Genomic DNA, 26411 nt, shown 5'->3' on the forward strand with positions numbered 1-26411 from the left:
ACAGGGTCTTGCAGAAGAAGGTTTATGACTTGCCCGTGTGAGGGAGAAGGGGAGGGGGGAAGCCAGGGTGTGCACAGGGACAGAGTCATACAGAGAGAGGTCTTATGACCCATACATGAGAGAGCGGGGGCAGTCAGGTGCAGCTGGGGAGGGCTATGTCAGCTGAGGCGAAGGATGCCTCTTCAAGAGGAAATGGGGGGTTTGCGTGGGTCAAGCAGAAGGGTTGCCTTTCAGGGCAGGGTCGCGCAGAGGGAGAGGGTTTCATGGTCTATGCATGTGAGAGAGGGGGGGGGGTTCAAATACGCGCAGAAGGGAAGCCGGTGATTCTAATGAGCGGGCAAAAGGCCAGGGTGCCTAAAATGGCTGTCATGTACACGTGGGCACGGGCTTTTACTGGCGGAGTGATGCGGTCAATATCTTATGGTATTCATGGTGCTTACAGGGAGAGGAGTGAAAAAGGGCAAATGAACACTGCTTATGTACATCACTTTTCCTAATTTTCCACACATCCAGGGATAACAACAACATACAGTGTAGGAAAACTATGACTCGAATGGCTACAGAAATCCACACTACCTGAAATTAAGCAACACTTGACTTTACTTAAAGAAGGTGCTGACTTGCGAGATTTCTTATTGGGACCTCTCAAACAGCGTCAAAAACGTTGCACATACGCCGGTATATATGCTGCTTACAACGAAGCTTGGAAAGTAACGCAAATTGAAACTGCTGAAAAAATGCGAGAAATTGATCATATTAATTTGGAAAAATCACTTTCTGTAGATGACAATGGGTTAAGGAATCCAGAATTTATTCTTTGGACAGCATTGTATCATCTGCTATTGATATAATAGAACAGGATATGCTAATGTTACCACATGGCCAGTCCCAATTACATTCTATTGTACAGTTAGGCTGGACATTACAAAATCTGCGTCCAGGCTACGTGCCTTGGCGTCTAATCAACACAACATCATTATTTTCTATCTTTAACCTTACTGATAAACAAATCACTTTGGCACAAAAAGGAGCAGACTATATGGTGCTGAGCATTGAAAAACTAGAAAGATTACCATTAACGGTTTCCGAGAAACCTGTCATTGAATGGATAATACATGGTACCATAATACCAATAACGAGATTCCAGTTTCAATACTGCCTACAGCATATACCAGCGGGCCTGTATGAAAGGTTGGGTAAAGGATACATTAAGTCGACCTGGAATTTACCTTACACACATAGATATTGGAGTGGGAGTAACAAAGAGGTATTTCATAGTGGAAAAAAATGTGAAAAATCACTAAGTGGTCCACTTCTGTGTCAAAAAATTAATTTACATGGAGCCGGAGGGTTCATCTAATGATCTTTCTTGCCACTTGCACGGCACTCCAGCAACACAAATAGAACCGGTTTTCAGGCAGCTTTCCATTTATAGCTACGTTATATTAAGTGGCCACAGCTGTTGTGGCATGTTGCCAGGAACACCCTATCTTGTCAGTGTTACATCCAGGGTCACTTGTTGTATGCAAGTATTGTATCCAAACAGCAAGCCAGACAAGGAGGCAACAATTTGGCCTTCTTTGAATATCTCTTCTATTCGAATTGATACATTAAGCAGAATGAAAGCCATTCTTTTACAAAAAACTGTGCCTTTGACCTCGTCTAAAGAAACATATGATCTGCAAGTTGCAAGGACCTCGGCAGAGATGCATACATTATCATCAACAAATTGCCCCGTACATTTCGTAGAAATGTTAGGTCAAATTTTAAACATGTCAGATACCAGTGGCATCGCACATGTATTTAAGACACTTTTTTCGGGACTGGTAGCACCCTTTGAAGCAGTCTTGAGCATTTTTCCGAATTTCGTGCACTCTGTGTTCGGCCGCCTGCCTCTCATTTTGGAACTCGTAGCAGGAATTCTATTTTTGTTCCTTCTGCTCCGATATGGCAAGTCCAGTCACCAGCGATACCAAGGTTACCATGGAACAAGCGATCCAGGCACTGCAGTAACGAAATAGGATAACGCAGGTTCTCGGCTTGGCTCGTCTAAGAGATCTGAATACCACATGGTTTTTATCATTCAGACCAATCTGACAAGATTGCATCTTACCTGTTCTAAGATGCCTGCTCTGCGGAGAAGAATGCGTGTTAGACATCGGTCTCTCACTTACATCAGCAGTACCTATGGATGTCGATACTTTGCTTGGTTGGGTAACGGCTCATGCAACGTGTTGTCCCCAGCGGCTACCAATTCTGATGATGGCATTCGTTGAGACCTCACCATTACGATTAGGTGGCGGTGAGGTACGAGATGAAAGCGGCACACAGGTACAACCTTCTGTGAACATTGCTGATCCAGAAAACGCTGATGGTAATGCATCTCACATATGCACTATTTCCACTTTTTCTGAAATGGCCCAACTTTCACCAACTTTGGTAGATGAATTCTTTGTCAGCCTATCTGTGTGTAGAAGGGGGTCGGAACCTACCGAGGGAAACGGGCTCGAAATAGAGTGGTGGATCGCTGACCGGACCCTCCCCTCTTTGCACCCCTACCAGAACGAGTGGCCAATGAACGCTGCAGAGCTGTGGGCCGGACATCGTGAGGAATCTGAAGACTTCCTCTTTAAGCTGCAAAACTTCGAGGAGGAAGACACACCCCCGGATGAGGCGGCTCTCCAGGGATTGGAGAAAAACGAGGAAGAGAGGATGATGGCGTGTGACATCACCAAGGAAGTCGGATAATGTCGAGGAGAGCGTTTGTGCATCGGAGGAAAGGACAAAGACGGACGGACGACTGAGGTGAGAAGCGGAAGAAGCAAGATGCCAGTCCAGGTCTTTGCTGTGCCTGGAGGCCACAGACACCGCGACCCGCCCAGCGACACTCACCAAGGAGGAGTGTGGCTCAGCCAGGTATGGGAACGTATGTCAGGCTGGTTGGGGAGGCGGGGAGTGACTGAGGAGAAAGCAGAGTGAGACGTTCACTGTTGGCGGGCTCCCTTTGTAGTGCGCTGCTCCCCACGAAACATGTGCCCTCATCATTTAAGTGTATTGAGTGCATTCACTAAAGATACTCGTGCACTAGGTGATCCCCACACCCCAGGCCCCATGGTGGTGGTGGTACCTATTGCCCAGAAAGTTAGTCCCTGATCTCCGCATCATTTTTGTTTTCACATGTCCCGTGCTGGAGGGTCGAAACCAAGAAGAAGTCCCAGGAAAGACCAAGAGACCGGAAGACCACCCAGAGGAAGAGAAATCACGGACCCTGCCATTTTAGCCCGGGAGAGACTAACTTTACGGAAGAAAAAAACATTTATAAAAATAAACCCATATATACCCAGACCTGGTTTCTGTGCCCTTCTCTCTACCCCGCCTCAGCTGGAACACTGAGTTAATGTTTTCTCCTACCAACAAGAATAACTCTTGAGAAACAAGCACACAACGTTCCCTCAACTTTGATTTCGGGCTTCAGTTTTGATAAACTGACCTTCTAAAAATTTTGAACTATTTTTCACTACAACGAAAGTTCTATTTTTTTTCCATACCAAAATATTTTCCTTTTTTTTGGCACGGAGTAATCTGCTCAGTGTAAAACTATTCTTCGAGAACAAGATTTCTATTTTTTGATACCTAGAGACAATATTTGAAATTAGCCTCTAGCACATGTACAGTGTTATATAAATCTGTGATGAAATGGTCTCGACCTTCTCTTCTGTATTAAGAGCCATTTCATATATGTAAATTTCGTGAATCATTCAGCCAGCATTTCACATGTAAAACTATATGCATTTGTTTCAAAGAATAGACCAGGTACTTAGCTGAAGGGGAACTTTGCGCACCACCGGGTATTTGGTGTGGTTTATGCAATGGTTATACTGGAGTGGTGCTGCTAGGAAAAGGGGTGACCTGTACAAACCCTTGACAATGTAATGTGCCAAGCACTTACATATAATTTAGTGAAGAGAAAAACCTGAGCACATACAAGTTAATACAGAATTGTAATAAATTCTTTGGTCTTGGTTTCACAACAACAACGAAGGACAGTTGGTAAGTGCAACTCATGCGTAGAACTCGGGTGGCTATTCTAGAAATAGTACGCATCCACAACATCAAAGATGTTTGGCATAGCATCTACCCGGATATACCTGGGTATACATATTACTCGGCCCCTCACAGACTCTGCTCACGCATTGATATGGTTTGGTCATCTTATACTCTTTCAAATTCTTGCTCTATAGAACTTCTCCCTCGTGTCACAAATCCTAATCCTATTCTATTTTCCTTTAATATTGAGAGCAATTATCCAACACCTCCGGCATTTTCTTTTCCCAGACACTGGTTTACAAATACTTTATTTATATCTCAACTTAAAGCACATATTTTGGACTTTATTGAACTTAATATTAATTCCACTAATTGTATCATAGTGTTGGATGTCTGTAAGGCAAGTATACAGGGGTTCACTCAGCAATTCCTCTTCCATCAGAATTCAGAATTTCGTAAAAAAGACAAATTGCTGATTAATAAGATTCTGTCTGTAGAGCGTTTGCTGGCTGAGGCTCATCAGGTGCGTTCATCTAATGCTCTTGAACTAGGATTACAATTAGGGAGGTTAAAAACGACAAACACAATCTTTTGGGAAAAAAGTTGCATAAAATTGCATAAGTACGTTGTTACTCATTATGAGAGCGGGGACAAAAATTGGAAAATTATTAGCTTATAAGGTAGCGGATGAGAGAGCTAATACCCTGATTAAGAAATTGATTGGTCTAAATAATATCACATATGAAGAACCATCACAGAGATTGGATCAGTTTTCTAAATTTTATAAGAAACTATATACCCCAGAAACTTACCTGACACCGACTAATAGTCAGGATTATTTAGTTGACAACATTCCAGCAAACTTAGACTTACCCGAGCTTGATCAGTTGTCCGACTATATCAACCAGTTAGAGATTAGACAGGCGATTTTCACCTTACCATCAGGGAAAGCGTTCGGGGAAGATGCCATACTCGTTGAAATCTATAAGATCTGCATTGAAGAATTACTACCTCTTCATCAAGTTATTAACTTTATTGGGGATAACGGAAAGGCACCTGGTTCTTGGAAGGCTGTTAAGCTAGTTTTCTTTAAAAAAAAAGATAAACCGGCGGAGGATTGTGGCTTATACCGCCCTATTTCATTAGTTAACGCAGACGCTAAGATGTTTGCCAAGGTTTTAGCTACTCGTCTGGCCCTTCTTATCCCTAAAATAGTCAAACCGAAACAACATGGGTTTGTAATAGGTAGAGATACTACAGCTCATATTAATAAGGCCATTACCGCCTTTGATATTGCAGAGACAGAGACCACCCCACTCGGTGTGATTCTGCTGGATGCAGAAAAGGCTTTGACCGAGTGGGGTGGGACTATCTTTGGCAGGTAATGACTAGTTTTGGCTTCAGTGGCAAATTTTTAAGATGGATTCAATCTTTGTATGACAACCCAACTGCGAAAGTGAGCTATGCGGGCCTGACCTCAACCAGCTTTTCTATATTCCGGGGCACTCGTCAGGGGTGCCCTTTGTCACCTCTTTTGTTTGCTTTATCTATGGAACCTTTTCTTCATGCCTTACAGTTACAATCTGATATTATTCCTTTTAAATGGGGCCCTCATTCATTGAAGATTATGGCATATGCCGATGACATCGCCATTTATTCTACGGATGTTATAAAGGCAGTTAAGGTAACTATCGGTGATGCAAGCAGATTCGGTGATGTTTCTGGCTACAAATTAAACTTAAATAAAACTCAAATAATTGCTAATTATAAACCGGAGGTCGTGATACCCGGATTGTGTAAGACGGCCACATACTTAGGGGTGAAAATTTCAGCCAAAATTAAAGAAATAATAACTATGATACCTTAGCTAAAGCTACGATAAAGGCGTGAAAAAACAAATGGCATAAAATTCCCCTTAATATTATAGGTAAGATTAATTTGATAAAAATGAAAATATTACCTAATTTCTTTATTTATTCAGTTCTATCCCTTTGTCACTGAGTAATTCTTTTTTTTAAAAACTAGATGGAATATTTAGCAGCTTCATTTGGGGGTATCGTAAAGCCCGGCGGTCTATGGAGCTGCTAAAGACCGCACCTGATAACAAGGGATTGAATTTCCCAGATTTTAATTTGTATTTTTGGGCAACTCTTTTTGGACGTCTGCAGGGTCTACTTGGCACAAATGATCCTAATTATTTCAAAAGGGTGAAATTTAAGACTGCTAATGATTTAGTTAAAATTTGGCGTAACATTTTGGTTTTCTGTCATTACTTTTTTTCACCATAAACTCTTGCTATGGGGGAATCCTGGCCTACCTGGAATTTAATGATGGCGCAACTAATAGCTGGGGTGCGTGCGGTATAAAAACACTGGGGGACTTACATGAGGCACAAGGTTTTTTGTTTTGAGTCACTTAAGATCTTATATAAGGCTACGGAATCTATGAGGTTTAAATACATACTATTGTATGATTTTTTTTATTCGGAAGATGAAACTTTTTGAATTATTGGAATCGGATATTTGGGACTGTTTGTATTCTGACAAGAATAAATCTTTACTTCGAATTGGGTATAAATGTTTTAATGCGTATAAGGTTGCTGATTGCTCCAAGCTGGCAGGAAAGTGGAGTCAAATGTTGAGGATTAACATTACCCCGAATATGATTAGCTTATCTCTTCGCAACAGCAATTGCTCCACTTCCCCTTCTAGCTTGAGGCTTCAGCAATTTAAAACTACCTCTATGCTGTATCATACCCCAGAAAAGATATCAAAATGGTCTACAAATGCCTTATATACTGAACAAACTAAATGCCCTAAGTGCGCCCTTGCGGACTTGGAACATATGTTTTTTTCGTGTCCCAAGCTATTAGAATATAGATGGCTTTGGACAAAGTAATGAAACAAAAATTGATTTGCTCCCAGTCTTACAGCACCGCTAATGTTACTTGATATTTACTCTGTTAATGTCCCACAGCAAACTCTGCAAACTGTCATGTGCCAAGTAAATAATTGCCCGCGCTTGGATCTCTCCTACTCCTCTACATATCATGGAATGGTGGTCTCTCCTTAACAAAATTTATGTGATTGAATCTGTTCTGGCCAAACAAAGAGGCGCAAAATCGCTAAAGAAATTTGAGAAAATGTAGGACTCTTTTTATAAGTGAAATCCAATAGGTGTTCGTTGTTGTTATTGTCTGCAACATTTGGTTTGGTTGTATGGCTTTCCAGCTAGGATTAACATCTTTGAATTCTGTATCAAAAGTAATTTTCATTCTGTCTATTTGCGTATTCTTTCTGTGTTGTCTTTCTTTTTGTAACAATGTGTATCTTCTGTTCTATGAGTCGCTACAAGAAAAAAAGTTTGTGCCTACCTTCTACTGTTTATGTGATTCTCCATAAGTCCTAAAACAACCATATCTGCAAATTCCAAAATGACATGATGCAGGTATTCTGGTTAACTCTCATGATAACCACGCGTCGCAATAACGATAAAAACTTCCTGAATCAAGGCTTACCACTTCAGACGTGACAAAAGAACTTCTTTATACTGTAGATACAAAAATAAGTTAAGATATAAATCACTCCACTGTATCCAATAATCTAACCACAAAAAGAACCACTTCGCTGTCCATACTTTAATTCCTGTATCAACGTGTTCTACTGGAAAAAATATTAATACATCCGTTAAGTTCCATATGATTCAGTTCATCCAAAATGAAGTTGCAAACACTGTAGTGTTCATGCCTGACATCCACAAGTTCGGGCATTGATCTAAAAGATACCAAAAGCACTGCTGTTACAAAACTAAAGGATAAATCAACCCACTGTATATCCAAAAGATCGTTCCATAACAGATGGTCAATACCTGTGATATATTCCGGTGACTCAATGTACTCAATATATTTTCTGCCACGCGAAACACCGAAACTCCATTAAATAAACTACACAATGTCAATTCAACAACGGACTACTCTGCACACGCTCTACATTCTAGAGTCGATAACGGCAGCCATTTTGGAAAAAAAATGTAGCACATCAGTTATAGTGGTGCTAATACTGGAATAAAGTCATACCTCCTACAATTACAGACTGTGAAACCACAAAAGCTAAAAAGGCTGATATACACAATCGGATAACTTCATCATAATCAACTGTGACATCCATTTGTCACATTTAATATCCATGAAAACCTCAACAATAATAACGGTCTATTCTCACATGATATGCTCGTCCATAAAAATAACTACTTGAAAATAATAGACTTAAATAGTGAAGAAAAGGTGGCGACTAGCGCTTAGTCGGAGTTATATCTAACCTTAGGATGTTAAAATGTGCTAGGTAAATAGGCGGCCATATTACAACTGTAGTGGTAAAAAGGATAACTGTGTTCATAGACTGAAGGCGTACTTGCCTCTAATTGTCTAACCAGATGCCAATACAAAATATATTCAATCCTCAAATACGTGTTGCTTATCAACACGCAGCCACTGACAGGTTGTAACTTTAACCAAATTATCAATCAATGAGCTAGATGTGATTGTGCGTATGTCAGTATGTAAAAGCTCATAACAAGCATGAAATGCTTGGGTGGCATACTGTCAAATAAGGGTTACCTGTGAAATGTTTGTAGAGTGTGACTTGTTAATGGTGTTTGCCTGCAGTTCCAACCTTGATACCTCCAAATTAAACATAACATGTGAAATCTAACCTATCATTTAAACCTACTGGAATCATGGTATTCAAAGATTTGATACAGAATATCTCACGTTGAAGGAGTCTTTTATGGTTATCTACTCCACTTCTGAGTGGCACTTGTTCCATTATCATAATGTGTAATTGGGAGATGGTATGCTTCTTTTCTGACCAGTGAAGTGCTAGAGGTGAAGTTATATTTTCGTTCCGGATCCGACTTTTGTGTTCTGTTATTCTTACTTTCAATTTGCGTTCAGTCTTCCCGATGTACATCTTTCCACAAGGACATTTAATGCCATAATTTACGTTTTGTGTGTTACAATTACTGGTATGCCTTAAATTAATTGGTGTGCCCGTTGTCGGATGTGCAAAGGTATTGCCCTGTATGATATTGTTGCAGTGGGTGCAGTTGTAACATTTCAAAGTGCCTTTAAATTGTTGATTGGTGATCGGTGGGGAAGGATTGGACAATAATGGTCTCAAATTTTGTCCTCTGGTATAGGCATGAACAGGAGGATCCTTGAAAATGTCATTGAAATCCGATTCATTGGAGAGAAGTTCCAATCTTGTATTGATGATTTGTCATATAGCTGTTGATTGGGTGGTAAATCTTGAGACAAACTATTTTGTCCAAATTTTGCTGTGATTTGGGTGTCAATAAATCTCTTCGTGTAACTTGAGCCACTCTCAATCTGCTTCAACTCTGGTGCAATATCATAAAGCCAAAAGGATTCCAAGAGGACTAAGATTATCAATCAAACCCATGCTATTTCGCTTTCATTTAAACACTAAATTTATGGATAAATGGTACAGCATACTCCACAAATGTTCTCTCTACCTCATCTTACTAATAATAGAAGAACTTTCAAAAACCATCCGAGAATTAGAGTATGAGATACATGTCCTAAAAAGTGAATTAGAAACCAGAATGGAAGATAACACCTGGCAAATCAAACTGGAAGGACTTAACCAAAAGCTAGATAAATATAGTAAGGAGTTACAAGAGGGCAAATTGAGGAAGTATAAACGTGACAATTGATTATAAATTAAATGAAGTGTACACATGGGCAGAGATATACGCCCGAGATTCGATCAAAGGAAATCTACAACACAATCCTCAGAGGAGTCTGGTCACAGACAAAGATACATCTTCAACAAGAGCTCAGGTACAATTATTAACATCTTGAGTTAGCACAACTGGTCCAACCGCAGTATCCTTAGAAGAAATACCAACACCGAGCACAGTGGATTTTTTATCCAAGGTTCAGGACCAAGGATTACCCCATCGCAACAGAAAGGAGCAACAAGAGGAGAGGTCCGACAAGACGTGGAAAAGGTAGGCAAAAGTCTATGGAGCAGGAAAAATGTAGTCTGATTAACATATCACCTAAACAACTTTCATCTCAAGAACTCAGGGTATTGAATAAAGGACTATCGTTTGTACCCGCTAATACACCCAATGAGATTCAGCTAGAAGCAGCTATATATTGATTTATGAGAACCTTGCGTTTACGCCATTTCTTTACTAATGTAGTTGAACATTCTCAACCAGTAGAACTACACACAGAAGGATGATTCAAACCTAAGAGCACATTTCAACAACCAGTGTCGCATAAAATGCTTGATACCTTTGAGATCATGGTTAAAAAGGACATTAAAACATTGGACCTTAAGAAGAGGAAAAGACACAATCTGACTATATCTGACAGACGCACTATTCAGGCGATTGTTAACAATAAGGAACTAACAATTCAACCAGCTGACAAAGGGGGTGCCATGGTTCTCATGGACACGTCCTTTTATATCAGAAGTGTTGACTCACATGTTATGGATGAAAACACCTACTTACAATTGGACATGGATCCAACGGACGAATTACAGAAATTATTGGAACAAATTTTACAGAATGCATTGGGCCTCGATTGGATAGACAAATCAACTAAATTATATCTGACAACTGTCCATCCACGTCGTCCACGACTTTATATGATCCCAAAGATCCACAAGAGCATTTCGAATCCTCCATTCAGGCCAATAGTCTCAAGGTGTGGGTCAATTTTTGACCCCCCTTAGACGGTATCTAGATTACTTCTTACAACAATTTGTTCAACAGTAGTGATCATACATAAGGGACACTACGGATTTCATATAAAAAATTGAAGAAGTTGATCAACATATGCAGGATTCCTGGCTCCTATGCACCATAGACGTGGTAGCTCTGTACACCTCTATACCACACAATGCCGGTTTGGAATCAGTTGAATGGGCACTATGGCAAATTGGAGAACTCGCGACCAATAAAGTACTGTTGATTCAACTCCTCAAATTTTGTCTCCAGAATAGTTATTTCTTGTGGAATGACAGATTTTTTTCGCTCAGCTTACAGGATAATCCATGGGCTTTTCGGGGACGCCCTCGTATGCAAATATGTTCATGGCACAATTTGAGTCTGAACACCTAATGACCCAAAAAGCATGGTGGACAAAAATCAAACTATATTGTCGGTTTATTGATGATATCTTTCTGATATGGATAAACACTAAGGAAACATTGGAAGATATGATACAACAACTCAATATGGAAAACCAGAGGATAACATTTACACATAATATTAACACCAGATGAATTGAATTCTTGGATGTAAGAGTTATTAAAACTAAGGATGGAAGAGGTCTGCAAACTGAACTATACAGCAAACCTACGGACCGTAACAATGCATTGTTATATACCAGTTTTCACCCGAGAAGTTTAATAAACAACCTACCATATTATCAATTGATACGAATCAAAAGAATTTGTTCAGATCCCCACACATGCAAATTGAAAGTGGATGAGCATCTTCAGAGATTTGCAGATAGAGGATTTTCTTAAACCGCATTACAAGCAAGCAGATTGAGAGTGGCTCAAGTTACACAAATATGACACCCAAATCACAGCAAAATTTGGACAAAATAGTTTTTGTCTCAAGATTTACCACTCAATCAACAGCTACACGACAACTCATCAATAGAAGATGGGAACTTCTCTCCAATGAATCGGATTTCAATGACATTTTCAAGGATCCTCCTGTTCATGCCTATACCAGAGGACACCATTTGAGACAATTATTGTCAAATCCTTCCCCACCGATCAATAATTTAAAGGGACTTTGAAACTGCACCCACTGCAACAATATCATACTAGGCAATACCTTTGCACATCTGACATCGGGCACACCAATTAATTTAAGGCATACCAGTGATTGTAACACAAAATGTAATTTATGGCAATAAATGTCCTTGTGGAAAGATGTACATCGGGAAGACTGAACGCAAATTGAAAGTAAGAAGAACAGAACACAAAAGTCTGATCCGGACCCAAAATATAACTTCACCTCTAGCACTTCACCGGTCAGAAAAGAAGCATACCATCTCCCAATTACGCATTATGATAATAGAAAGAGTGCCACTCAGAAGTGGAGTACATAACCATAAAAGACTCCTTCAACTTGAGATATTCTGGATCAAATCTTTGAATACCATGATTTCAGTAGGTTTAAATGATAGGTTAGATTTCTCATGTTATGTTTAATTTGGAGTTATCAAGGTTGGAACTGTGGCACACATCTTGCACATGTCACACTGTCAAATAAGTGTCAAATAAGGGTTACCTGTGAAATGTTTGTAGTTTGCCACCCAAGCATTTCATGCTGGTTATGAGCTTTTACATACTGACAAACTCACAATCACCACATCTAGCTCATTGATTGATAATTTTGGTTAAAGTTACAACCTGTCAGTGGCTGCGTGTTGATAAGCAACAAGTTGAGGATTGAATATATTTTGCATTGGCATCTGGTTATACAATTAGACGAGAGTACAAGTTACGTCTAGGAACTACACAGTTATCCTTTTTACCACTACAGATGTAATATGGCCGCCTATTTACCTAGCACATATTGTCATCCTAAGGTTAGATGCAACTCCGATTAAGCACTAGTCGCCACCTTTTCTTCACTATTTAAGTCTATTATTTTCAAGTAGTTATTTTTATGGACGAGCATACCATGTGAGAATAGACCGTTGTTGTTGAGGTTTTCATGGATATTAAACGTGATGAATGGATGTCACAGTTGATTATGATTAAGTTATCAGATTGTGTTTATCAGCCTTTTTACCTTTTGTGGTTTCACAGTCGGTAATTGTAGGAGGTATGATTTTATTCCCGTATTAGCACCACTATCACTGATGAGCTACATTTGTTTTCCAAAATGGCTGCCGTTATCGCCTCTAGAATGTCGAGCGTGTGCAGAATAGACCGTCGTTGAATTGACATTGTGTAGTTCATTTAATGGAGTATATTGAGTCACCGGAATATATCACAGGTATGGACCATCCGTTATGGAATGATCTTTTGGATATTCAGTGGGTTGATTTATCCTTTAGTTTCGTAACAGCAGTGCCTTTGGTATCTTTTAGATCAACGCCTGAACTTGTGGATATCAGGTATGAACACTACAGAGTTTGCAACTTCATTTTGGATTAACTGAATCATATGGAACTTAACTTATATATATTTTTTCCAGTAGAACACGTTGATACAGGAATTAAGGTATGAACAGCGAAGTGGTTAATTTTGTGGTTAAACTATTGGATACAGTAGAGTGATTTGACATCTTAACTTATTTTTGTATATACAGTTTAAAGAAGTTCTTTTGTCACGTCTTAAGTGGTAAGCCTTGATACAGGAAGTTTTTATCGTTATTGCGACGAGTGGTTATCATGAGAGTTAACCAGAATACATGCATCATGCCAACGATCCCAGTGTACAGGTGGCGGTGTGTGTGCTGGACGCTGTATTGACAAAATCTTTTAAACTGTACCTTGCTGAATGTAAAAGCATTTATTTGAGATTTTAACTTTGCCTATTTTCCGATTTTAACTTTGCCTACTTTGCCTATTTTGCACTTTCACTCGTAAATCCGCGGCTGATTCTAAAAGCGCGCTGGAGTGATAATTTTTAATCGGTCATTCTTACCTCTTTGAATACTCGCACTCCCTGCACTTGATTGCCCTCGTGGTCCCGGTCCGCCCCGGCTTGTGCCGTTTGTTGCGGAGGACCAGTCCGAGGTGCGCACTTCCGGGAGGCTGACACCACTTCCGCCCTGCGCTAGTCCATGCAGGTGAGCGGTCTAGTGGTGCCGAGCCCGCTCCAATATTTAAATCGGCGCCAATGCTCCCAGCCCCAGTAACGATCCCAGTGTACAGGTGGCGGTGTGTGTGCTGGACGCTGTATTGACAAAATCTTTTAAACTGTACCTTGCTGAATGTAAAAGCATTTATTTGAGATTTTAACTTTGCCTATTTTCCGATTTTAACTTTGCCTACTTTGCCTATTTTGCACTTTCACTCGTAAATCCGCGGCTGATTCTAAAAGCGCGCTGGAGTGATAATTTTTAATCGGTCATTCTTACCTCTTTGAATACTCGCACTCCCTGCACTTGATTGCCCTCGTGGTCCCGGTCCGCCCCGGCTTGTGCCGTTTGTTGCGGAGGACCAGTCCGAGGTGCGCACTTCCGGGAGGCTGACACCACTTCCGCCCTGCGCTAGTCCATGCAGGTGAGCGGTCTAGTGGTCCCTCGCCCTTAGTACTTAATGGGGGAATGGAGGAAGTGCAGCGGACGAGCGCAGCGGGAGCGCCGACTTCGCGCCGAAGTCGCGCACAAGTCAAGCCCGTCTGCGCCCGTCCGCGACCGGACACGGCCAAGGGCCACCCCCCCTGTCCTGGCCACCTCTATAAAGTGGAGTCGAAACGAGCTTGTTAAACTCTCCACCATTGTTTGCAATCCTGGCCTCCATACTGTACACGCAGGGGTGGAAACTGGCTGTAGACATTGCCAATTCCAATTCACTTCGTCAATAGCCGATACCCCCAGCTGTTCTACCCTGTCTTGCGGCTTACTCAATGTCAGATCTCTCCGACGCCATAAATACGACATCCACGACCTATTAGTCGACAGACAACCGGACCTGATATTCCTTACAGAAACGTGGCTGGATGGTCAATCTGACCCCGACATCATCCAGGCATTACCGCAAGAATACCTGATGACAAGGTTGGACAGACTTGATGGCAGAGGCGGTGGCATAGCTATTGCATTTAAACAGCAACTCGCCTGCCAACTGGAACAATTACACATGGCTGATTGCGAGGCCGGCGTCTTCACCATAAAAGTCAATGGGGGGACTACGGTAAAGGGTTATTTAATCTACCGCCCCCCCAGGCCCCCCGGCAAGGTTTAAAAATAATTTAATAGAAAGTGTCACCGAGATGGCGTTGAGGAGAAATAAATTTCTATTACTAGGGGATTTAAACATGCACTTAGAGGACCAGACGGACAAAGGAGCTATGGAGTTTTGTCAAGAACTCCAGGCCTTACAATTAGAGCTAAAGGGTCAGCTCCCTACTCATCAGCACAACCATCTGCTCGATCCAGTGTTTGCTAACTGGGCGGATGTCACTACGCTTCCCCCCGTACCTCTCCCCTGGACCGATCATTTCCTGGTACCATTCGCAATCTCCCTCCCAAAACAGAAGGTGCTAGATCCCTCCCCCCCCCAACTACCCCAAGCGAAATTGGGCCAGGTTTTCTCTACCTGACTTCAACGAAGCCCTTATAGCAGAGGGCCCCCCCAGGGGTGACGATGCGGATACGGCAAACACTCTGTTCAACGCTCGTATTACTGCGGCCCTTGACCTCACGGCCCCCTTGGGCCACTCAAAGGGGGGTGGTCGCAAACAAAGAACGGCACCCTGGTTCAACAAGGAACTACGGAGTGCCAAGAAGAACTGTAAACGGGCAGAAAGGCAGTGGCGGTCAGCCTATGACAGCCGAGTAAGAGAAAAATATCTCACTAACAGACGGCTGTACCACAACCTAATCAAAAAAGCTAAAAAGGACTACTATGCCACTAGAATTATGGATGCTGAAAACTCAACCAAGGAATTATTTTGTGTCTACAAGTCCCTGGCTTTCCCTCAGTCCTCGACAGGACTAGAGGCCCGATCAGTCACAGCATGCAATCGCATTGCTGAGTATTTCAGCGACAAAGTTTCCAAAATCTATTCAGCATTTCCTATCCAACCGATGGCAGGAGGGGAGATTAAAATCCAGGACAGAGAGGATGAGGGACAAAATTTGCTACTCAAATTCTCCACTCCACCAGGAGAAGACCTGATCAAAATCTGCAAATCAGTAAAGTCAGGTTCCCCACGGGACCCATCATCTCCCAAACGGTTGGGCGATAGCTTGTTGACACTCGAACCATACATTAGGCATCTGCTGGATACTTCTTTTAACTCCAGCAGTTTGCCTATGGAATGGAAACAAGCTGTGGTGCTTCCCCTCCGCAAGAAGCCCAATAGCAGCTTCGATAAGCTGGAGAATCTGCGTCCCATCTCCCTTCTACCCTACTTCTCCAAAGTGGCAGAGAAGGTGGCTAACTTGAAACCAATGCAATTTGTGGAGAACACGAGTCTCCTACACCCTACCCAGTTTGGATTCCGGCCCGACACTCAACGGAGTCGGCTCTTCTTATGGCAACCGAAACCATCAGACAGGGTGTTGACGAGGGCCACACCATGGCCCTGATCCTATTAGACCTGAGCGCCGCGTTCGACACTGTAGCTCATTCCATCCTGCTACAGTGTCTGAACAATGGAGGGGTAGGAGGCGCAGCTCTAAAATGGATCCAGTCGTTTCTATCCGGACGTGGTTTCCAAGTCAGACTGGGTGACTGTTACTCAGAGCGAGTGGCCCTCGATCAGGGGGTCCCGCAGGGCTCATCTCTGAGCCCGACACTTTTTAATCTCTATGTTGCGCCGGTTGCCACCATAGTGGAAAGTCACGGCCTGCGCATGGTATCGTACGCTGACGATACACAGCTCGTCATCTCCCTATCGCGAGCGCCCGGTCTGTCGGCAGACATCTTCAGAGCATGCATGCAAGATCTCGCTGCCTGGATGTCTGCCAACTGTCTCAAGCTCAACAGAGGCAAGACCAGTGCTTAATTTGTGCCGGTGCTATCCGGTGCTTAGCACCGGCACTTAAATGTCAGGGCCGGGTCTATGAATCATCTGCTGTGCCTGTGCGTACGCCGACACCCATGATGTTTTTTTTGTTCACCCAGGTGCTTCTGTACTCTCTGTCTGTCTCTGTGCAGCACTGCAGGCCAAAGGCTCGCCTCGGCGCCTCGCCCTGCAGCGTGAGTGTGTGTGGTGTGTGTTCATTCTAATTTCTGCCTGGTACCGAGAGTCCGACCCACGAGACGCGACCTGCATTCAATCAATCTGTGTCAATATCCCGTTCCCGCGGCCGCCGCCCTGCCGCCGAGGCGAGCCCGAGTCTCTGTGTCAATTTCAAACTGACTCAGTGAGTCATCAATCAACCGGGCCGGTGACGGCGGCCGTCTTCTCTTAGAGTCTTCTTCACACTTACTTGCAAGTTGTGTTGTTGACTGAGCCTCGCCCGTCGTCGCCCCCAAGGCCAAGACAGTCAAAGAGAGATTAGATTATTTATCATTATCAGTCAGTGATTGAATCATCAGAATAATAAATGAAATATAGGATTAAAAAAATATAATGTGTGTGTGTGCACTACTTATTTTTTACTTCGTAACTTTCGTTTCTTAAGAATCTTAACTAACTACTTTCGTTTTTCATCATCATGGTGACTGGGCCGGCCTGCCACGTGACAGCAGTAGTTGTTAATAGTTTCTGTTTTGGGTGGGCGGGTCGCGGAAGTTGGTGGGGGCTGGGGGCTGGGGGCTGGCTGGAGCTGCTCTGGAGGTTCTGATGGGGGTTGGGGCCACAGTAGGGGGGCTGTGCGCACGGAAGCGCGCGCAGATTTTTTTCACTTGGCTCTGCCTCACCAGTTGCAGCCATGAGCCACGCCCACGCCCACGCCCCAGCATAACCGCGCTGCGCAGTTACAGGCGGCAAGCTGCAGCAGCTCTCCACGCCACGAGTCAGGCCCCATTGACCAGACCACGTCCACACCAGTCCACATAAGTTAGCCTTAGCCCCCGGCCCCCCGCCGCCACCAACGAGTACGGCGGCGACCAGTCGACGGTGACGACGGTACTTGGTTGGGCACTGGCAGAGAGAGCTGGCCTGGGCTGGGCTGCAGCAGGGTACTCAGTGTGTGTCCAGTGTCCTCTGGCCTGCCGACCGGCCCTACCACCACAATAACGCACGGTAAGAAAAAATACAAATTAAGCAGAGAAGAACAGTACAGAAGCAGGCAGCAGCAGTGCAGCACTAAACTTTAAGTTACGCTTAAGTTAGCAAGCTGACCCAGTCGGTCAGCCAGTCTGATCATCTGTGTGATCCATCTGATGATCTGATCTCCCACTCCCACACTTTGTTTTATTCTGGTGGTGGTGGACGATGAAGGAAGGGTGGGAAATGGGGATGAGATTCTTGGTGGCAAACTGGAAATAAAATATATGCCACAATAGAAAAAATATATTTATAATACGCACGCTTAATATATATTATATGCTCAAATTATGGCTCACAATAATATTCCTCCACTTTTGCCCTCGTCACCTCGTGCAAAAAAATCTTTACATGATAAACAAAATCTGTCTGCTCGATTTCCTATCACTCGAGCAGCAACAACAGTGCAAAACAGTATTGAAGCTATTTTTGAAAACTTCGAGCAACTGCTCGAGCCACGAATGTTTTGCAGGAGCCATGCCTATGTATGCACTATGCCTGCACATACACATACTGGGAGCTCAGGGCTCCTCGACCCTCTCTCTCTCAAGTATACTCCACATATAGGGAACCTGGCTTGACCTACCCGTCCCCGCAGAGGTATGTTATTAATTAGGATATCTCCCAGCCAGGATTCAAAAAACATGTGTGAGTGTGCGGGGAAAATGAGCAAGTGCCTCGCAGCAGCGTCACAGACCTGCGGTTACCCGGGGGAGGCGCCCGGCCCACTGTGGCTGTGACCATGTCCCTGCGCTCGGTCACCGATCTGCGTGGCACATTCCTAATGAGGCACTGCACCGCCTGTCACAAGCCCATTCCTAGGCAAGCCAACAGTGCTTTGCTTACGCATTATGAGAGTTGAGACCTTACTTTAAGGAAAGTTAATCTAAAAGTTCCAGAGTGCAACGACGTTGGGTAAAATGGCAGAAGTGTCTGAAGTTTACACGTGACACTTTTCTTTTTGGTCTCCGTACCACTACAACTAGGTAGTACACTGTGTGTAGCCCTGGCGCCCGTAAGGCTCTACTGACCGTAAGAGGATGTCCCCAATCGTTGTTCGCTCTGATATATGAATTGCTAGATGAGTTAAACTCAGTTATCAGGGGTCCTGTAATTTTATTGACTAACCCAGTACTTTCTGAGACTTAAAGTCCTGGTTGTCTTCAATTACACTGAGGTACTAAATCACAGTGGTTTGCTGAAGGAGAAAATGAACTGAAATACAGGTTTCACCAGTGACACATTTGGTAACCTTATTCAGAAAGACCCTTAGACGTGCAATCGATCACAGTATACTATAATAACACGGGAGAGATTGGAGCCGTCCAAGTACCAGTCCAACGAGCAGAGGTCGGTGTGAGTGGGATCGATTAGATCGGAGTTCTTTTTCCACATTTCTTTAAAAAAAATGTTTTTATTGGGTTTTCACAACACAAAGCAACATTACACCACCACATACATAAAATCAGCATATGGAAGTGGCGGGAACCCCGAGCCCTCAGGCATTGGCGGCGGCGCGGCACCTGTTCCAACTCCAAGACAAAGCATATCAAAATTGGGCTACCAGCGCTCAGCCTCCACCTGAATCTCACCATCTTTAGGGCCGATAATGGTTTCAGGAAGAAGAGTGCCATGTGCCAGCAGACTGCATTTCCTTTTCAGTGGCTTTTCAGACAGTTCATCTGCTGCTTCGTACATTCTTCTGCCGGTTAATTTTTCCAAGGGGTGTTAATAACCATTGTGGGACTTGAGGTTTTGCTTTTTTTTGTTTCGCAAATCTTTATTAAAAATTTTTCCCCCCAAAAGTACCAAAACATAGAATAACTCGCATATCACTAAAAAAATAGAATAACATGGTAACTATGAATACTCAGAGCACCCAGCACACAAAGTACTGTCGATTAAAATGCCAGAAATGTTTTTATAACATTTTACAAAGTCGTCTAGTGAGTCTATTTCAATAAATATCTGGTTCAAAAATTAGAGCAATTGTAAAGTCTACTCAATGATATTTTGTGAGGGTTACTTACCTCTCATTTACATCATGCATTAAAACAAGAAGGAATGTAACAAAATGAAGGTTGGAACTTGGGCCCTGTTACAAACTGCAGTAGTTTGTGCTGGTTCTTCGCTTTCCAGGAATTGAGAAGCAGCCGTTGCCTGGTTGTAGGTGTTTGTTTGTTATTTGCCCAGCCACAGCCTAAATAACTCTGGGCTAGGTAGGCGCTTAGGTGCTACTGCTTCCAATTTCAAGCTCTGTCGGGGGCCCAGGGGGGAATCCTTTTTAGCGTTACGCCACCGGTGTATGCACCGCCACCAAGGGCTATGCGTCAAAGTCTCTAGTCTTTATGTATGAAAGGCAGCAGGCTGCATCTCATTTATAAACTGTCCCAGGAAATGTATTTTTATTAAACCTCCACTGCACAGCAGGCCTTGTTGTTGTATGATTTTTACCCGAGGGAGGTTGTGAAGTACCTTAATTTGCATCAGGCCCCCCTCGTCCCTCCCCCCCCCCAGTAGAGGATGGTTTAAAGGGTGTTTGTGGTTTACCATATGGACATGATGCATGAGGTCTGGCAACATGGTGGAAGCAGCTATAAAAAAATCAAGAATTTGCAATGCAATTAGGTCTCGCATTTATACGAGTTTGAGCTATTGACATTGCAAATGACACTGCCTTTTATTTCTTTGTAAAACATAAATAAAAGGCATTTATTTTCATTTACAATGCCAATAGCTTAAACTTGCGTAAATGCGAGACCTAGCATTGCAAATGCTTGTTATTAAACGTGTTTATATATTTAAATTGAGCAGGTTATTTGCACAAATGGATTTCTGCCCTGAAGTAACTTCTCATTTGTATGACTGTATGAGTAATCCTGTTCTTTGAAACCTAACTGTGCACGTTTGCAGTGTATACAAATTATGTACAGTGTGTATGCAGTTTATTTGAACACAGGCATAAATTAAATATAATTATAAAAAAGTTGTGGCAGCTGAGCTCACAAATGTTTTCCTGTGATCTTGAGTATATGAAAGACTGTAAAAGCATGCACACTACTTGTTCTGTGCAATCTGCCTCTCTTGCTACAAATCTTATGTCTGTGCCCTGTTGTAGTATGTATATCCCCCTAGTTGGTGGTGCTGCTTAACACTAGCACTGTCTGAGAGACCGAGGTAAATTGGGGTGAGACTGAGCGTGAGCCGTGAGGTCAGATAGCAAGAGAGAGAGAGAGATGAGATGGCGGAGCATCAGATGGGTGAGGACTCTGAGAAGAGAAGGAAAGATATATAGAAAGACAGGGTGTTGAGGGGAGGGAGATAGAAAGGAAAGACAATCAGTTAGTGGTACACAGGGGGTTAGAGAGAAAAATAGAAGCAAGTAAGGGAGAGAAAGAATACTGAGGACTCTGCTACATTATGCTCCCAATCAGGGCGTTACACGTCTGTGATTGTTCAGCAACTTTAAGCGATGTTTCTAATTTTTTTAGGACAACAAGGTTGTGTTGAAATGTACTTTATTTTGCTGCATAGAAATACTATTATTCTAGTGTGGCATGCAACAAAACTCTAGTCCAAATTATCTATAATACTTTAGGCATTGGATTCCTATTCGCGAATGTCAATACATTGAAGTTTATTTTTCAAATGTGTAAGTTTGATGCCTTAAATAAGTCAGCACAGGTGCTCACGCCAGAACATAGATGTAAGTCATCCCTCACACTGATAAACACCTAATAGTTGCTACTACTACAACACACAGCTGTTGCAGGAATCTCAACAAAGAATCTCTGCCAGCCAGTACAGCATCTCTGTGATAGGCTCGAGAATTGGGGTAGCTTGCAGTTTCACTCTTCTTACCATTAAACACAGGCCTAGCCTACAAGCTGCCTGCAAAGTGCCCTTGAGGCTTTGCATTAACCCAGGCACGGGTCTGCTTTTCCTATCTGGGTAAGTGAGTTTCCCCCATTTCGAGAGAGACCAGCTCACCTCACTAGCCCATTCCTGAGCCTGAGATTGCCTGAAGTTAGAGTGCCAAGCCAAGCCCTAGAGGTACCATAGCAAATGTGACAGCAGGAGTAGGGTCCCTATACAACCTGTCTTCCTCACAGGATTTACTTTGCTTCAGAGACCTAAGTCGAGCCATCTTGAATCTTTACAGCTGTTTCAAAGAGGTAGCCTACTACACACATCATTAACAAATAACACCTAGCGATATCTGGTAGCTAAGCTACTCCACATGGATGTTAAATATGTGCAGATGCCGAAATGTCTTTGGTGCAACGTGCAAATAAATATTATTGGTGCATGTTACTTTGATGAATTGACATCACACTTCGCACATGTCTAGCGTCTTTTCTTTCATTTTGCATCCTTAGAATGTCTCAGAGTGGACAGAAGAAGATTTCAAGCTACTTCACAAAATTTAAGCCCAAGATTGATGAGGAGCCTGCTAGCAAACTTGCTAGAAAAGACCATACACTTACAGTGCAAGAAGGGAACAAGGAAGATGAAGTGCAAGAGAAGGCACTAGAGGAGAGTGACACCACTACTAGCAGCAGCGTTATCACCCCTACACAAGAAAAGACACAAGATCGTCCTCTTACAGATGAGCCGCATCATGCTGTGGACATTGCTGTAGAGATGGAGGAAACTCCAAGCACTAGCAAAGAGTCTGACATATTATCACTGAAACCACATTCAGACAGAGATTTTAGGAAAGGCATTCTTCCTAAAGGTTGGAAACTTGACCAAAAAATATATTTCCAACGCAAGCATCCATGGTTAATTGTTAAAGGCCCTAACCTTGGCTGTTCTGTGTGTCGCCAAGTCCGTGATCTTGGTGCTGAAAAATCCAGGGGAATGAAATTGTCCAAAGAATGGACTGAGTCTACTGTGAAGGCATATGGCACCAATATGAATATATGATTTTTCAACTAACACAAGTTCCACGCATGGCATTACCACGCGAATTTTACATCGCAAGTGGCTTTACCACGCTGGAATTGACAACGAAGGATTCTACCACGGTAGAAACTTCTTACCTGCACGTCTTTCTCCTGCAGCCCCTTACTTCCATCTACCATGGAAACAACCGTCAAAACACGTCTTCAAAAATAAAAAAAGGACTGTTTTTTTTTACGTACACTGCACGTCTTTGGGGGAGGGTCATTCCTTTTTCCTCATCAATACCACAGAGCGTTTTTTTTTTTAATCTAACTCGCTCGCTCGCTTGTTATTTTTTGGGGGGGGAGACCCCCCCAGCCCCCCCAGACCCCCTCCCAACCCACCCCCAGCCCCCCCAGCATGACTAGACGGAATACCACGTCTCCCCCCAACCCACGCTTTACGTTTTTTCGTGGTCATTACGGTCGTTGAAGGCTCCCTCGTTGAAGAGACGTTTGCGGGGTAAGTGGATCGTTTTAAACGTCAAGCGTGGAAAAGACATCGTTGTAAATGATGTTTCCCCACCAATATAGAACAACAGCAGAAGTCATTGAGGAAAAAGATTGGAGAACATGCACTAAGCAAGGCTCATGTTGCAACTTTAAAAATCTTAGAAAACGCTAAGAGAGATACTTTATTGCAAGTAACTGCAAAAGCACAATCTATACAAATGTCAGCAACAGCCAGAATATTCCGTGTAGCTTATAAGGAAGCAAAGCGAAACAGGCCAGCGTATGGTTTTGAAATGGAGATAGACTGCCACCAGTTGAATGGACTAGATATGGGTCGAATTTTGCACTCCAATGTAGCTTGTTCAAACATACAACGCCACATATCCTTAGAAATGAAGAGGAAGATATTTGCCAAAATTATTGAGCTTTCCCCCAAAGTAAGTCTTTTACTAGATGAAGCCACTGCGTTAAATAGGAAAAGTTCTTTAATTGTATACATGCGAATGCAGCTACCTGACATGGACTCCCCAGCTAATATGTTTGTTGACCTCATTGAGCTGAATGATTTGTCAGCTGATGGCATAGTAAACAGTTTACTGTCTGCACTAAAAAAAGATCCAATTAATATAAGTGAGGACTTTCTCTCCAAATGCATGGTTTCAGTTGCCTGTGATGGAGCTTCAGTGATGTTTGGCCGCCACAGTGGTGTTGTAAAGAGGCTGCAAGAAAAAATCTCTTCCAATATTGTAGCCTGGCACTGCTCAGCACATCGCCTGGAACTTGCCGTTCATGATGTCATGAAAGATATTGGTGCTACAAATCATTTCAAAAACTTACTCGATAAGCTGTATTCTCTATTTTCCACCTCTGTTAAAAACCGTTTGGAGCTTAAGGAATGTGCTGAAGCTCTTGACGTTCAGCTCTGCAGAATAGGTAGAGTGTTAGATACTCGTTGGGTTGCATCAAGCTTTAGAACAGTGGAGGCTATTTGGAATGCTTATCCTGCTCTCTACAAGCACTTTAATAGTGCAGCTGATGATGGTTCCCGTGACAGTTCAACACGAAATATGTACACAGGCCTAGGAAGGCGGTTATCATCTATACAGTTTGTTGCTAATCTTGGCCTCATGTATGATGCTCTTCAGGAGTTATCCGAGTTATCACTTGAGTTACAGAAACGTGATTCTACAATCATTGATTCTCACCGGGCTATTTGCCGGCAAATAGCTGTGTTTGAGGCAATGGTAGACAGGCAAGGGAACCATTTCTCACTATGTAAAAAGGCCATGGAAGAAAATATATTCCAAGGTGTGGTGCTGCACAAAGGAAAGACCACGGACAAAATCATTGAAAAGGGTCAGTTTTTTCGTAGCCTTGCAGAAAATCTAAGACATCGTTTGTTGTCTACAGGAGGAACGAATTCTGCTGACAAAAAGGCTAAGTATGATACACTGATTAACGAAGTGAAAGTTTTATACAAACAGTACTGGCCTGATGAGCTACCTGTTCTTTATGGTGAAAGTGATATTGAGTCTCTGTGTAAAAGATTCAACATTGCCAGCCGAGAAACCATACGTGCTTACAGAGAGTACAAGGAATCTGGAGGCAAAGAAATTAAAAGGCAGTTCAAGGAACTTATGATGGCCATACACACTATTGCTATCAGTACTGCAGAATGTGAGCGGGGCTTTTCTCAAATGAATCTGATATGCACATCCACAAGAGCATCATTGGTGACTCAAACAATATCTTCTTTAATGTTTTTAAATCTTGTTGGTCCACCATTTAGGAGATTCAACCCATTACCCTATGTTCAGTCCTGGCTTGCAAAAGGACGAAGATCAGCTGATGACACTAGGAGTAAAGCAAGGAAAGAGGAGGACATGGAATGCACAAGCAATTTAGACTGTTTCTGGGGTTTTCTAGAACAATAGATGTAGCCCATTCCAACTGACAAAATGTGTGTCATTGCAATGTTTTGGAAAAGTTAGGCTTTACTGTGTTAGGATATTTAGTTGTTCTAGGTTATATAGGTTATTTATTTGCATTATACCCCTTTGTTGACAGTGTCAATTTATTTAATATTTTGTTATATTTATGTGTCTTTGTTTGGATGCTATATTTATTGTTCTATTTAATATATTTTATTTATTTTGTTTTTTGTAACAGTTTAATTGCTTTTTTTGGATTTTCATTTTACGACATGTATCTATTTGTATTTATATATTTTATTTTTTGTTAGTTTGTCTTTATATAATTACATTTTGTATGGCACTATGCCTGGTTATTTTGCACTAATAGGTATGACTTATTCAGATACGGTCAAATTGAAACTGCCCAGCCCCCTACATATTCCTTTGGCCTTGGTATTTATTTATAAAATGTTATATAGCGCGAACCACATTTTGGTGGAGATCACATTTTTCTTTATTTATCTTCAGCTAAAATCTTTGATTAAAAAGTCATATTTTGAACATATGCCTCTTTTCTAATCTGTGTTGCCTGTGTCATACAGAACTACATAGTTTTATGTTTTTCTTTTTTACTATTCTCAATGTCTACTAAATGCACATATAGCTCCAGAGAGAAGTTATAGTACAAGCCCAATTGGTAATCCTCCTTTTTTGTTTCTCTAAAGCAGTCGCTTTAACTGAATATTACACTATACTGATTAACCCCATGCCACTGGAAGTGACAGTGGCTGACTGACTCATTCAAGTGTATTGCATGATTTTATTCAGTTTATCTGTTTGGACTAGTGTTTTCACAACATTGGGTTTTATTTTGTCATATAACTTAAGCTATGTCAAAGTTGTACCTTAGACTCTGTGAAAAATGGCATGCCCTAGCTACCCCCAGTATTGTCCTTTTCCCCAAATCAGCACACAGAGCAGAGCACTGAAATTGTCCATTTCAATGCATTAGTGGTTTTAGCTAATTTATTCCAAACTTGTGATTTAAATGCACATTTGCTTTCATCTTTTTCAAAATGGTTCACGCCACGGGGAACCTC

General features: G+C 42.3%; 2 protein-coding genes across 3 annotated transcripts in view; one reads left to right on the top strand and one right to left on the bottom strand.

Moving 5' to 3' along the window:
* Positions 1–26411, bottom strand: part of LOC147712934 (cytosolic phospholipase A2 gamma-like) — a 646694-nt gene that overhangs the window by 550489 nt on the left and 69794 nt on the right. The window lies entirely within an intron of this gene.
* LOC147712935 (E3 SUMO-protein ligase KIAA1586-like) lies at positions 4686–25426 on the top strand. Its single transcript, XM_086919283.1, has 3 exons — positions 4686–5428; positions 22379–22919; positions 23479–25426. Exons 1-3 carry the CDS (start codon positions 4686–4688, stop codon positions 25330–25332), a joined length of 3138 nt encoding a protein of 1045 aa, XP_086775409.1. The 3' UTR covers positions 25333–25426.

Source organism: Lissotriton vulgaris, chromosome 5 (genome assembly GCF_964263255.1).
Source record: "Lissotriton vulgaris chromosome 5, aLisVul1.2, whole genome shotgun sequence".
NCBI lineage: Eukaryota > Metazoa > Chordata > Amphibia > Caudata > Salamandridae > Lissotriton > Lissotriton vulgaris.

What these genes read in the sequence shown, in the direction of transcription:
- LOC147712935 (XM_086919283.1), top strand. Translation starts at nt 4,686, where the DNA reads ATGAGAGCGGGGACAAAAATTGGAAAATTATTAGCTTATAAGGTAGCG. An exon ending in GGTGGGACTATCTTTGGCAG is followed by an intron (nt 5,429 to 22,378) that starts GTAATGACTAGT and finishes TTGCATCCTTAG; the next exon opens with AATGTCTCAGAGTGGACAGA. An exon ending in AGGCATATGGCACCAATATG is followed by an intron (nt 22,920 to 23,478) that starts AATATATGATTT and finishes CCCACCAATATA; the next exon opens with GAACAACAGCAGAAGTCATT.